General features: G+C 40.7%; 1 protein-coding gene across 1 annotated transcript in view; it reads right to left on the reverse strand.

Annotated features, from left to right (window-relative positions):
- Positions 1-2,166: 2,166 nt before the first annotated feature.
- SNRNP40 (small nuclear ribonucleoprotein U5 subunit 40) overlaps positions 2,167-15,430 on the reverse strand; it is an 88,288-nt gene continuing 75,024 nt past the window's right edge. The window contains exons 5-10 of the mRNA XM_077295559.1: positions 14,045-14,167; positions 13,728-13,848; positions 12,022-12,104; positions 11,880-11,941; positions 11,682-11,785; positions 2,167-2,579 (exon numbers count right to left, since the gene is read on the reverse strand). Coding sequence (XP_077151674.1) covers positions 2,530-2,579; positions 11,682-11,785; positions 11,880-11,941; positions 12,022-12,104; positions 13,728-13,848; positions 14,045-14,167 — 543 coding nt within the window. The 3' untranslated portion in view covers positions 2,167-2,529. The remainder of the gene's footprint in view (positions 2,580-11,681; positions 11,786-11,879; positions 11,942-12,021; positions 12,105-13,727; positions 13,849-14,044; positions 14,168-15,430) is intronic.

Below are 15,430 nucleotides of genomic sequence, written 5' to 3' on the forward strand. Positions count from 1 at the left end.
TAGCTTGCAGAATGCTAAAGTTTTCCAAGCGATCTGTAGCATCGCTTGGAAAACTGACTGACAAGTTGGTCACACTTGTCAACATACTGTTTGACAAGTGTGACCAACTTTTTACTATAGATGCAGCTTATGCCGCATCTATAGTAAAAGATAGAATGTTTAAAAATAATAAAAAAAATAAAAAAATGCTTATACTCACCCAGACATCTCCGTCCGTTCCTCTTCCTATAGCTAGTGTGCGCGCACAGGACCTCCCGTGACGTCACGGTCACATGACCGCTCACGACCAATCACAGGACAGTGACGTCATCGGCAGGTCCTTCTCCGCACATCAGCTACAGGAACCGAACGGCAGCGTGCAGTGGAGGCGGGAAGACATCGCAGGTGAGTATAGGACTATTTTTTATTTTAATTCTTTTTTTTTGACCAATTATATGGTGCCCAGTCCGTGGAGGAGAGTCTCCTCTCCTCCACCCTGGGTACCAACCGCACACAATCTGCTTACTTCCCGCATCGCGGGCACAGCCCCGTGCGGGAAGTAAGCAGATCAATGGACCCCTAGGTGTGCGGAATCCCCTGTAATTCCGCATTTTAATGAACATGTTGCTTTTTTTTCCGCGATGCGATTTTTTCGCGGAAAAAAAGGCTACATTTGCACAAAAAATGCGGAATACACTTAAAATAATAGGAGGCATATGTAAGCGTTTTTTTCGCGTTTTTATCACGTTTTTATAGCGAAAAAACGCGAAAAAAACGCGAAAAATACTTAACGTGTGCACATGGCCTTAATATGTATTATCCTGAGACAGCAGACTTCTGTCTGCAATCTTGCCAGGGGGCCTAGATAGAACCAGGAAGGAGAGGAAGCGCTTCACACCTTCAGCTCTTTGGAAGAGAGATGTCAATTACAGCCTGACACTATCTGTGGGAAGCTTTACACAAAGAATCTCAGAGAAAATAATTTATTCATTGGGGGCGCGTCCGTGGTCCAATCAAAAACAAGCAATTAGAATATCAACTTGAGCGGCTGGTCTAGAAATCTGACCTCCAGGGTGACTCTATAAATTAGGTTTGTATACATTAAAAAGGGGTTCACAGATTGAGGGGCAGCCGAAGCTGATGTGATCCAGTCCATAGCAGACTGCAAAGTTAGGATTTTTGTAAGTTTTCTCCTGTTTATTTTATACTGTTTTGCATACCTGTATGTCTTTTTATTACCATATTTTTTATCTTTTTCTTTACTGTAAGCACTGTACTTTTTGTATTAAAGCATAAAACTTTAAGAAGCTGAACCTTGTATGTTCTAAAGAATCCATAGCCTTAAACTGTATGATCCGTATGATTGACAGACAGTAGCAGTAATATTTCCGGGACTCATCGCCCGTGTGTTCAGTGAGTGGTGGCAGCGTGTATGAGCGGGTGTGTGGCCTGTGTCGGTGTGTGATTTATGCTCCCATTACAGCATAGGACAGAGGTTGAATGCTGGATTGAAAGAGGGGAGATAGATTTACCCTTGCAGGCGCAACCCCAAGTCACGTGCTGACAGCGGGTACGTGACAAATTAGTGACAGCACGGAGGGATCTGTGACATCGGGTTTTTTACACTTCCTTTGTTTTTGGGTATCATGTCTAATACACGGTAGTATTTATCTAACCTGTCAAATTTTGAATAATAGTAAACCTAAACGGCTTGGTCCCTGGCGGTATCCAAGTGGCTGATGTTATGGCAGACATGGAGGTCATAGCCATTGCAATCATCGGCACTCCCACGATCATCTCCCTGTGCCAAACTCCTCACATGCTGTCATCACTAATGACAGAATGATCTGATCGTTCCAGTCACAGCACTTTAACCCATGTCTGGTCTCAGCACATGCAGAAAAAGCCTGGTTGTGTAATGCAATCTGCTACGGTTGCAAATAGCACAGGCACAATTAACCCCATGCCAGCCATCAGCCATAACTAGTTTCGATTGCAGGAGAGCACCTGCAATCTGGACATACAGTTACGTCCATTTGCATGAAGTGGTTGATAGCATTTACATGAAAACATGCAGGGAAAAGGTGCAAGCCCACAATAAATTTCTGAACTCAGATACTCAGATTATCAAACGGAACTATTGTTGATGTTACCAAGGAACTTTAAATAAGACACAAATCACACAAATTTAATAAAACAGTTTATAGTATAAAATAAAAGGGTCCATGTATCAGTCAATGAACATTTTCTAATCCTACATGCTGAATTTCTGCACTGATCTCTTAAGTAATTTTTCACAACATACACCACGTGTTCTCATTTACTCTTGTACATATGCAGAAATAGAAAGTGGCATCCCTACTTCACAATTAGGATATCTTAATATATGGCAGGATTGTTGCAATAAATATTCTGCAAATAAAAATGTATTTCCCATATATGAATCTAGTTATACAGCATGCATGTACAAGTTCCTATTCAGATGTATGAAACAGTCACAGAAGATCCTGTAACAAAACTGCAGTGTGAATTAAAAAAAAAAAGACTTCTTCATTGTATTTCCCCCATGTAAAGTCTTTTATCACTGGAAGCAGATAGAACTGTAAAGAAACCAAAACAAAAGAATATATAAGGTTTTTGGATTAGATACGATGGGTTATTATATTAATTGTGAAGTGAACTGCCCACATACATTCCAAGGCCAACCAAGTTGACTTCTGCCATCTTTTTTTGTTTAAACCCTAAAGTTCCTTAAAATAATTTGTAATGTACAAGAGCTATATCACCATGAAAGAGGTAACAGACCAAGTTCCTCTATACAGGTCACAACTTTGAGGTGACATTGGCAGGAGGCATGTTATTTCTCATTATACACACGTCACTTGCTGCAAAACCTCCTCAATCTGATCCTTTGTCTGCCCCAATTGTATTTTCATTCTCTGTAGTGGTTTTAACACATCGCTAATAAATGCCACAGCTGCTAAACATCTTGGGAAAGAAAGCAGGGGTACACATTAGTGCAGTCTGCCAATTTTGGTTCTTCTCCTAATCTGTACATTCAGAGGTTGAACTAGGCTTTGGAATCTAACATCTATAAGGCTGGTTTCACACTTGCGTTTTTATCTGCATGCGTTTTTTAAAAAAATGCATGTGTGAAAAAACACATGTAAACGCGGTAAAACGCATGCGTTTTTTAGATGCATGCGTTTTTATAGAAAAACACAAGAAAACAAGAAAAAAAACAAAAAACCCTACCCTGAAATGCGTGGCACTGAAATACGTTTATATACGTATATATGTATATAAGTGCCACGATATTTCAGTGGCCACGTATTTAAGTGCCACGTATTTAAGTGCCACGTATATAAGTGCCACGTATTTAAGTGCCACGTATTTCACGTAAATGCCACGATATTTCAGTGCCACGTATAACCACGTAGTTATAGTATTTACAGTACGTGGCACTGAAATACATGGCACTGAAATACATGGCACTGAAATACATGGCACTGAAATACGTGGCACTGAAATACGTGATACGTGGCACTGAAATACGTGGCACTGAAATACGTGGCACTAAAATACGTGATACGTGGCACTGAAATACGTGGCACTGAAATACGTGGCACTGAAATACGTGATACGTGGCACTGAAATATGTGATACGTGGCACTGAAATACGTGGCACTGAAATACGTGGCACTGAAATACGTGGCACTGAAATACGTGGCACTGAAATACGTGGCACTGAAATACGTGGCACTGAAATACGTGATACGTGGCACTGAAATACGTGGCACTATGACTGTCAGAAAATGTTCATTAAACGGTTAGGGGTGAGGTTAGGGGTAGAGTTAGGGTTTGGATCCCTTTATCACCTTGATGGTGGTGGGTGGCTTTTCAGTGTGTCTTCTGTTTTTTTTTCTATAAAAACGCATGCGTTTTTAACGCAAACAAACGCATGTGCTTAAAAACGCATGCGTTTACATAGACAGCAATGCATTTTTTTGCCGCGAAAAAACACATGCGTTTTTTCGCGGCAAAAAAAAAAGCGCAAGAAAATGCTACAGGTTGCATTTTTGAAAATGAACGCGACCAAAAAAACGCATGCGTTTTCAATGTTAAATATAGGGGGAAAAAACGCATGTGTTTTTTGTGCAAAAACGCTGCAGACAAAAACGCAAGTTTTTATCTGCATGCGTTTTTAACCCCTTCACCCCCGGAGCTTTTTCCGTTTTTCGCTCCCCTCCTTCCCAGAGCCATAACTTTTTTTATTTTTCCGTCAATTTGGCCATGTGAGGGCTTATTTTTTGCGGGACGAGTTGTACTTTTGAACGACATCATTGGTTTTACCATGTCGTGTACTAGAAAATGGGAAAAAAATTCCAAGTGCAGTGAAATTGCAAAAAAAGTGCAATCCCACACTTGTTTTTTGCTTGCCTATTTTGCTAGGTTCACTAAATGCTAAAACTGACCTGCCATTATGATTCCCAGGTCAGTACGAGTTCATAGACACCTAACATGATTAGGTTATTTTTCACCTAAGTGGTGAAAAAAAATTCCAAACTTTGCAAAAAACAAAACAAAACAAAATTGCGCCATTTTCCGATACTCGTAGCGTCTCCATTTTTCGTGATCTGGGGTCAGGTGAGGGCTTATTTTTTGCGTGCCGAGCTGGCATTTTTAATGATAGCATTTTGGTGCAGATACGTTCTTTTGATCGCCCGTTATTGCATTTTAATGCAATGTCGTGGCGACCAAAAAAACGTAAATCTGGCGTTTCGATTTTTTTTCTCATTACGCCGTTTAGCGATCAGGTTAATGCTTTTTTTTATTGATAGATCGGGCGATTCTGAACGCGGCGATACCAAATATGTGTAGGTTGGGTTTTTTTTTTATTGATTTATTTTGATTGGGGCGAAAGGGGGGTGATTTAAACTTTTATATTTTTTTTATTTTTTTCACATTTTTTTTTTTTTTACTTTTGCCATGCTTCTATAGCCTCCATGGGAGGCTAGAAGCAGGCACAACGCGATCGGCTCTGCTATGCAGCAGTGATAATAAGATCGCTGCTACACAGCAGATTTGCAGGTGTGCTGTGAGCGCCGACCACAGGGTGGCGCTCACAGCCACCGGCGATCAGTAACCATAGGGGTCTCAAGGACCTCTATGGTTACAATGGAGGAGCATCGCCGACCCCCGATCATGTGACGGGGGTCGGCGATGCGCTCATATCCGGCCGCACGGCCGGATGTGGTAGTTAAATGCCGCTGTCTGCGTTTGACAGCGGCATTTAACTAGTTAATAGCGGCGGGTGATCGCGATTTCACCCGCCACTATTGCGCGCACATGTCAGCTGTAAAAAACAGCTGACATGTCGCGACTTTGATGTGCGCTCACCGCCGGAGCGCACATCAAAGCAGGGGACCCGACATCTGACGTACTATAACGTCTGATGTCGGGAAGGGGTTAAAAAACGCATGTAAACGCGGTAAAACGCATGCGTTTTTTAGACGCATGCGTTTTTATAGAAAAACACAAGAAAAAAACAAAAAACCTAACCCTAACCTGAAATGCGTGGCACTGAAATACGTTTATATACGTATATACGTATATAAGTGCCACGATATTTCAGTGGCCACGTATTTAAGTGCCACGTATTTAAGTGCCACGTATTTAAGTGCCACGTATTTAAGTGCCACGTATTTAAGTGCCACGTATTTAAGTGCCACATATTTAAGTGCCACGTATTTAAGTGCCACGTATTTCACGTAAATGCCACGATATTTCAGTGCCACGTATTTACGTGCCACGATATTTCAGTGCCACGTATAACCACGTAGTTATAGTATTTACAGTACGTGGCACTTAAATACGTGGCACTGAAATATCGTGGCACTGAAATACGTGGCACTGAAATACGTGATACGTGGCACTGAAATATGTGATACGTGGCACTGAAATACGTGGCACTATGACTGTCAGAAAATGTTCATTAAACGGTTAGGGGTGAGGTTAGGCTACGCTCACATTTGCGTTGTGCGCCGCAGCGCACAACGCAAACAGAAACGCAGCAAAACGCATGCACAACGCTGCGTTTTGCGCCGCTTGCGTCCTTTTTTCATTGATTTTGCACGCAGCAAAAATGCAACTTGCTGCGTCCTCTGCGCCCGGACGCGGGCGCCGCAGGGACGCATGCGGCGCAAAACGCAAGTGCGACGCATGTCCATGCGCCCCCATGTTAAATATAGGGGCGCATGACGCATGCGGCAACGCTGCGGCGCCCGACGCTGCGGCGCACACCGCAAATGTGAACGTAGCCTTAGGGGTAGAGTTAGGGTTTGGATCCCTTTATCACCTTGATGGTGGTGGGTGGCTTTTCAGTGTGTTTTCTGTTTTTTTTCTATAAAAACACATGCGTTTTTAACGCAAACGCATGTGCTTTAAAACGCATGCGTTTACATAGACAGCAATGCATTTTTTTGCCGCGAAAAAACGCATGCGTTTTTTCGCGGCAAAAAAAACGCGCAAGAAAATGCTACAGGTTGCATTTTTGAAAATGAACGCATGCAGAAAAACGCATGCGTTTACAAACGCGACCAAACGCGTACAAAATAAACGCATGCGTTTTCAATGTTAAATATAGGGGGAAAAAACGCATGCGTTTTTTGTGCAAAAAACGCTGCAGACAAAAACGCAAGTGTGAAACCAGCCTAACCTGTTTTTCTCCCTTTAACCCCCCTTCCAGCAAGCTTAGCTCCCATGAGGGTCTCAACTGATGAGGTGCCATATTCTATAATGCATGTTTCTTACTTTTTTCCTTGTTTTATTTGTTCTGTTAAAAATGTTAATTGTTAAGACAAACAACTTTAAAAGTTGTTCTGCTCACCATCTGCCAAAACCTTAGTGTGTCTTTCTGAGTCTGTCAAATAGTTATCAATCACCCTAATTAAATCTGTCCATAAATATGAAATATTTCTGCATTTCTACTTCAGTTTTATATATTGCCTAACCAGAACAAGCTGCTATTTTGGTGCTAACATAATATGCCCACTTCCATGCCTGCGACAGATACTAATCGACTTTTGTCTGTGACCTCAATTAAAATCTCTACTTGTAATATTTGATAATGTACATCATCTCATATATGAAGACACAGATAAAAAAAAAATATATAAAACCCAAGAGTAAATGAACCTCTGGTTTGGAGGAGTACTTGCAGATATAGTAATTCATTATATATAGCATTCACCTGAGCTGTCTACATTACATAAGCAAAAAATAAATGTTTGTAGTTAAGTGGATATAAGTTCAAAAAGTAAGTACTCATTAGATCATCATTCATAATGAGGTACATTTTTTGATAAACCCTTATAGATGCTGGTAGAATCTTTTTAAAGGATAAGAGAGAGAGAGAAAAAAAAAAAAAAAAAAAAAAAAAAAAAAAGGCAGATGCTTTTATGTTAATCAAATTCAGAAATATAGTAGAATAGTGAGATATAGAATTTCTACTCACTTAGGTACTGAATGGCAATATGCGGTTGGGGACCGTGATTCTTTTGTGTCCACAATTATTACTGGTGTCGTGATGGCTAAAAGTGCTTTTTCCAAGGCTCAACGGTTCCTCCTGCTTAGAAGGATATACACCCTTTTACAAGTGTGATTCTAAATGTCTGTGATCCAGTTCTCACAACGTTTAAGTAAACTTACTACTGATAATGTCAGGAGTGAAGCAAGGTTTCGTTAGTGGCGAGTATGTAAGTTGCCGTCAGGTGGTGTTTGAAGTAGGTTAGTTTAAATAGAGACAGTTACCCGTGCGTAAAAAATGAGTGGTAATCTTCCTCCAGTGAGACAGTTAATAGTACTGATATATCACGGCTTATGCATGCATATGTAATTGGGCTGTACTCACTGTCTCGCTGGTATAGAGAGGAGCAGTTCTGAGGAATCTGTGTTGCCGCTGTACCGCTGAAGTAGCAAGACGGTGGGTTAGGACGATAGATGCGGCAAGAGCCACAAGACCGCGAAACCTCACGTGCCCCGGCCGGAAGCAATGCTGAGGTAGTGGTTGGAGAGGTGGACGGAGCTACAGGTGATGTCACCAAGCTACGGGGCCAGAAAGAGCAGGTGTGCTAGAGCAGCTAATCCACCAATGCATTTCAAGGGCTCTAGCCCTCTTCATCAGGGTTATTGCTGCTCCCAAGTTTGTCTGCTTATGTAGCGGCGTGCCCTACCCTCCTGTGTATAATTATTGGCGGCACTTGTTCAATTAAAGAATCGCACCAGCACCTATAAGGGTTTATCAAAAAATCAACCTCATCATCAATGATGATCTAATGAGTAAGTGCTTTTTGAACTTATATCCACTTTACTACAAACATTTATTTTTGCTTATGTAATGTAGACAGCGCAGGTGAATGAGAGATAGATATATACAGGTCCTTCTCAAAAAATTAGCATATAGTGTTAAATTTCATTATTTACCATAATGTAATGATTACAATTAAACTTTCATATATTATAGATTCATTATCCACCAACTGAGATTTGTCAGGTCTTTTATTGTTTTAATACTGATGATTTTGGCATACAACTCCTGATAACCCAAAAAACCTGTCTCAATAAATTAGCATATTTCACCCGTCCAATCAAATAAAAGTGTTTTTTAATAACAAACAAAAAAAACCATCAAATAATAATGTTCAGTTATGCACTCAATACTTGGTCGGGAATCCTTTGGCAGAAATGACTGCTTCAATGCGGCGTGGCATGGAGGCAATCAGCCTGTGACACTGCTGAGATGTTATGGAGGCCCAGTATGCTTCAATAGCGGCCTTAAGCTCATCCAGAGTGTTGGGTCTTGCGTCTCTCAACTTTCTCTTCACAATATCCCACAGATTCTCTATGGGGTTCAGGTCAGGAGAGTTGGCAGGCCAATTGAGCACAGTAATACCATGGTCAGTAAACCATTTACCAGTGGTTTTGGCACTGTGAGCAGGTGCCAGGTCGTGCTGAAAAATGAAATCTTCATCTCCATAAAGCATTTCAGCCGATGGAAGCATGAAGTGCTCCAAAATCTCATGATAGCTAGCTGCATTGACCCTGCCCTTGATGAAACACAGTGGACCAACACCAGCAGCTGACATGGCACCCCACACCATCACTGACTGTGGGTACTTGACACTGGACTTCAGGCATTTTGGCATTTCCTTCTCCCCAGTCTTCCTCCAGACTCTGGCACCTTGATTTCCGAATGACATGCAAAATTTGCTTTCATCAGAAAAAAGTACTTGGGACCACTTAGCAACAGTCCAGTGCTGCTTCTCTGTAGCCCAGGTCAGGCACCTGTAGCCCATTTCCTGCACACGCCTGTGCACGGTGGCTCTGGATGTTTCCACACCAGACTCAGTCCACTGCTTCCTCAGGTTCCCCAAGGTCTGGAATCGGTCCTTCTCCACAATCTTCCTCAGGGTCCGGTCACCTCTTCTCGTTGTACAGCGTTTTCTGCCACATTGTTTCCTTCCAACAGACTTACCATTGAGGTGCCTTGATACAGCACTCTGGGAACAGCCTATTTGTTGAGAAATTTCTTTCTGGGTCTTACCCTCTTGCTTGAGGGTGTCAATGATGGCCTTCTTGACATCTGTCAGGTCGCTAGTCTTACCCATGATGGGGGTTTTGAGTAATGAACCAGGCAGGGAGTTTTTAAAAGCTTCAGGTATCTTTTGCATGTGTTTAGAGTTAATTAGTGGATTCAGAAGATTAGGGTAATAGGTCATTTAGAGAACCTTTTCTTGATATGCTAATTTATTGAGACAGGTTTTTTGGGTTATCAGGAGTTGTATGCCAAAATCATCAGTATTAAAACAATAAAAGACCTGACAAATTTCAGTTGGTGGATAATGAATCTATAATATATGAAAGTTTAATTGTAATCATTACATTATGGTAAATAATGAAATTTAACACTATATGCTAATTTTTTGAGAAGGACCTGTATATATATATATATATATATATATATATATATATATATATATATATATATATGTATATGTATATGTATATATATATATATATGTATATATATATATATATATATATATATGTGTATATATATATATATATATATATATATATATATATATATATATATATATATGTATGTATGTATGTATGTATGTATGTATGTATGTATGTATGTATGTATGTATGTATGTATGTATGTATGTATATATATATATATATATATATATATATATATATACATATATATATATATATATATATATATATATTTTTTTTTTTTTACCAAGTATCTATACTACTTATCTAACAGGTCCACACAGAACCTGTTGTATTCACCTGCAGCATTCTACAGCAAGCAACTGTCTCTTCACCAGCAACTGCCTGTAGCACCAGTGTTTCCCCTTTTTATCTTTAGATATAGTAATTCCTTAACAGATTAGCAATTGCTCAATATACGCTGAATAACTAATTCTCCTGTTTCAAATTGGCACAGGAAAACATATTCCTAGCAATTCCGGTTTCCTCCCACACTTTAAAGACATACTGATAGGGAATTTAGATTGTGAACCCCAATGGGGACAGAGATTATAATGTATGTAAAGCGCTGTGGAATAAGATGGCGCTACATAAGCAAAAGCATAATAAATCATAATAATTGCCACAGCGGCCTTACAGCAACATATAAACAGCGCTTTATAGCTCATAGTCTATAGTTTCTTAATAAGCTGCAAGGAAACCAATAGGTCAGCTATGGAGTAAGCTGCAAGAGCAATTTTACTACTGATAGCAATATAAGTGTTAGGCCATGTTCTCACTTTGCGGGTTTTACCGCGGATCCGCAGCGTTTCTACAGCTGCCGGTCCGCAGCAGTTTCCATAGCGTTTACATTTACATGTAAACCCTATGGAAACCACAATCCGCTGTGCACATGCTGCGGGAAAAAACGCGCAGAAACGCAGCGGTTTACATAACGCAGCATGTCACTCTTTGTGCAGAATCACTGCGATTCTGCACACATAGGAATGCATTGATCTGCTAACTTCCCGCATGGGGCTGTGCCCACGATGCGGGAAGTAAGCGGATAATGTGCAGATGGTACCCGGGGTGGAGGAGAGGAGACTCTCCTCCAGGCCCTGGGAACCATATTTGTGTAAAAAAAAAAAAAAAAAGAACTAAAATAAAAAATAATGATATACTCACCTCTCAGCGCTGCATGCGGCCGTCCGGTCGCAGGGTTGCTGTGCGAGCAGGACCTGCGGTGACGTCGCGGTCACATGACCGTGACGTCACGAAGGTCCTTCTCGCACAGCATCTTTGGAACCGGACCGCCGCGTGCAGCGCCGAGGAGATCGGGACGTCAGAGGGTGAGTATAACCATTTTTTATTATTTTTAACATTACTATTGATGCTGCATAATGCTGCATATGCAGCATCAATAGTATAGGAGTAAACCCGCAGTGGAAACACCAAAACAAACCGCGATAAATCTGCAGGGATAACCGCAGCGGTTTTGCCCTGCAGATTTATCAAATCCGCTGCGGGAGAACCCGCAGAGGACCCCGCAAAGTGTGCACATAGCCTTACTCCTCAGTACATTACAGTATTAATGCAAACTAGAAATACACATTCTTCTGTTCCCCAAGTAAGAAATACATTTATCCTTGCAAACTTACCAATTGACTCTTCAGGGTGGAAAGCTACCTCATTGACAGAACCAGCATGGCCTGGAAGTTTATACAAAATCCTGCGGGATGTAGTGTCCCAAACGTAGACAAATCTGTTTTGCAAAAAGTAAAAAAAAAAAAAAGTGAAATTGTGGATTCTTCATGTAGATATATGTGAAATCAGCAGAAGGAAAAGACGACATTTACCGGTCTGCTGACCCTGCTGCTATCTTGCTTCCATCAGATGACCATGAACAGCGCAACAAATTCTGGAATACAAAGGCAGACAGTTAATGATCCCAAATTTGTGTAATTCTGGGACAGGACAGATGTGGTTATAGTTACTAACCTTTTCAAAATTGTGCACATTTCCTTGGAAGATTTTCACACATCTCTCTTTTGGGGCAAAAGGGCGAACGTCCCATACACGAACTATAAAAAAAGGATATCAAATTGGTCATTTTTATTTTATTTAGCATTGCCACAACACTTTCAGTAGAACTTGCATGACAGTTCAGGACATTCTAAAAAACAAACAAAAACCCTTTACATTCAGATATCGCCACACATCACTACTCCATCTAGCTTCAAAATTCCTTTAACAACATTGTCCACATTGCATTCTCCTCCCACCTTTCATCCCACTCACAATTTGACAACCTACAATCCGACTTCCATCACTCCACTAAACCAACCCTAAACAAAGAGTTACAAACTACTTACTAAACACCAAAGCTAATAGACAATTTTCTATAGTCCTTCTAGATCTGTCCTCAGCTTGACAGAGTTGATCACCACCATTACAGATCCTCTCTTCCTTTGGCATCAAAGACCTTGCCCTCTCCTAGATCTTCTACCTCACTAACCACACATTTAGTGTCTTCCATTCCCATACTACTTCCTCATTCCGCCTTCTCTCTTTTGGTGACTCTCCAAGGATTTGTCCTGGGACCCCTAATCTTCTTTATCTATACCTTTGCCCTGGGACAGCTCATACAATTCAATGGCTTCCAGTACCACCTATGATGACAGTGAAATCTAATTCTATGGCCTAGATGTGAACTCTCTGCAGTCCACAATCCATTAGCCATATCCCCCTCCTCACCACACCTCCTAAAACTCAATGTGGACAAAACGGAACTCCATTTTTTCCACCATCTTACTCACCACCCCCCCAATATCAGAAGTCCGTCTCCTCATAGTACACCTTGACTATGCCCTGCCCTTACCACCTCCTGCCATCTCTAACTCAAAAATATTTCCAGATCTCATCCCTTCATCAACCTAACATGTCAGTGCATGCCCTCATCTTCTGCAATATGTCCTCCCAACTAACACTCTCGCACCTCTCCAGTCAATCATTAACTCTGTTTTGATTAATAAACCTCTCTCCTCGCTACTCCTCCACCTTTCCCTTATGCCAGTGCCTTCACTGGCTTCCAATTCCAAAGCAAATCCAGTTTACATTGCTAAACATGATTTATAAGGCTCTACATAAGCTAATCTCAATTTATCTCCAAACTATTCTGACATTTCTCTACATGTAATCTCCGGTCCTCACAAGACCTTCGTCTCTCCCCAACTCTCATACATTCCTCACTCAATGCCATCCAAGATTTTCCTCAATCATCCCCCATACTCTGAAATTTAGCACCCTGTCACGTCCGCTTTTCTCTGTCATTTGGAACTTCTGACAACCTAAAAAGCCAGCTCTTCAGGAAGCCTGTAATAACCCAGTTACCACCATCGGAGACGCTGCAGTCCCCTCACCCAACTTACTGTCTCCTTCGCCATCATCCTGTAAGCCTGGCAGGGTAGTGTACCTTCTCCCCCTCTGTACCAGTCCATCACTGGTATTTTGTTCAATGATAATTTATATTTTGTATGTAAACCCTCTTCAAATGTACGACACCATGGAATTGATGGTGCTTTAAAAATAAAATACTGCTGCTGCAAGATAAATAGGAACTATGAGTCTAGAACACTTGTGGCTATTCTTCCACTCAGACACAAAACAATATCCCTGTTTCCAGACAATATTTTAATGTGCAATACCTGTGTTATCCATAGCATTTGAAAGCAAGTAAGAACCTTCAGAACTGAGGGTCAGGCCAGTCACAGAGTCTCCATGTCCTCGCATTGTGTACATCAACTTATTCTGCCTCAAGTCCCAAACCTGACAGAAAGGGAAAATATATTTATTCACATTACGAAATTTAAAAAAGAAAAGGAAATAAAGAAAAAGCTCGTCCTAGAATCACGCTTCAGACTGTTATAAAAGTTTTGGCTGGTTAATAAGGCATTATACTGTTTGGCTGGAAAATACAAATGCAAATAATTAGAAAGAGAAAAGAAAATCAACCAATGCGTACCTTTATATCGTTATCAATTCCTCCTGAGATAATCTGGTCACTGGTGTCATTGAATGTGACAGACAACACCTGATACGTATTTTGGAAAGTCTGCACTGCAGCTTTTTTCCTGAAGTCCCAAAGCTAAAGAAAAAAAAATGAAACGTTTGCAAACTGAATAGATTGCTCTCATTTTTAACACTATTTTAAAATAAAGATCAAAATTTGCAGTTAGTGTTATTAAACATAACCTATACTTAATATTCCTCGCAACATTACAGCTACTTCAACCACATCAGGAACTTAATAGCCGCTATGATTTAAACCAAGTTCAAACTGAAATAGTCTACATCCACAAAATAAACCAGAGGTAAAAGGTGATCGCTTTCATCCATCATACATACACAAGTAGGAAGTAGTGAGAGTTTAGAACTGTAATTTAGGTCAGAAGGCAGAAATGACTTTTCTGTTTCAAAACTTTGCACCATTTGGTTTTAGCACTCCATGCTTTAAAGTAACTCTAAAATTTACAAAAGCAAGAAAGCGTTTCTACTGTTAGTCAGGTCAGTTAGCAGAGCCATGTTTACAATTTTAGTAGCTCAAAAACAAAAGTAATAAGACAGCTTTTCATGCACATCAACAAGGTTTGACTCAAAGACAATACAATTTTTCAATTTTAAAAAAAGTAAGCTCAGTGTTCGGCTAAAGACTGGGAGTTAGACTACTGAACCCTGTTTCATCTGCAAAATATTAATATACAGGTGCTTCTCACAAAATTAGAAAATCATCAAAAAGTTAACTTCAGTTCTTCAATACAAAAAGTGAAACTCATATATAGAGCTAGATGGTGGACCGATTCTAACGCATCGGGTATTCTAGAATATGTATGTATGTATGTATGTATGTATGTATGTATGTATGTATGTATGTATGTATGTATGTATGTATGTATGCATGTACATCGTGCTGTGAGTGGGGGTTAAATTCCAATATCCCTGATTGGTCGCGCCCGGCAGGCCGATCAGCGAAGAGTGGTTCAAATCCCGTGCCAATTTGCGGCAGGACTGCGCCGGTCGCAGGATGTCGGGGGTTCGGGGCACTGGATGTCGGCGGTTCGGGGCGCTGGATGTCGAGGGTTCAGGGTGCAGGATATAGTACAGCCACATAGTATATAGCACAACCACGTAGTATATAGCAGAGCCCACGTAACAGACAGCCACGTAGTATATAGCACAGCCACGTAGTATATAGCACAGCCACGTAGTATATAGTACAGCAACATAATATATAACACAGACAGCCACGTAGTATATAACACAGACAGCCACGTAGTATAAAACACAGCCACGTAGTATATAGCACAGCCGCGTAGTATATAGTACAGCAACATAATATATAACACAGCCC

The sequence above is a fragment of the Ranitomeya variabilis genome, chromosome 3, assembly GCF_051348905.1.
Source record: "Ranitomeya variabilis isolate aRanVar5 chromosome 3, aRanVar5.hap1, whole genome shotgun sequence".
Classification (NCBI taxonomy): Eukaryota; Metazoa; Chordata; class Amphibia; order Anura; family Dendrobatidae; genus Ranitomeya; species Ranitomeya variabilis.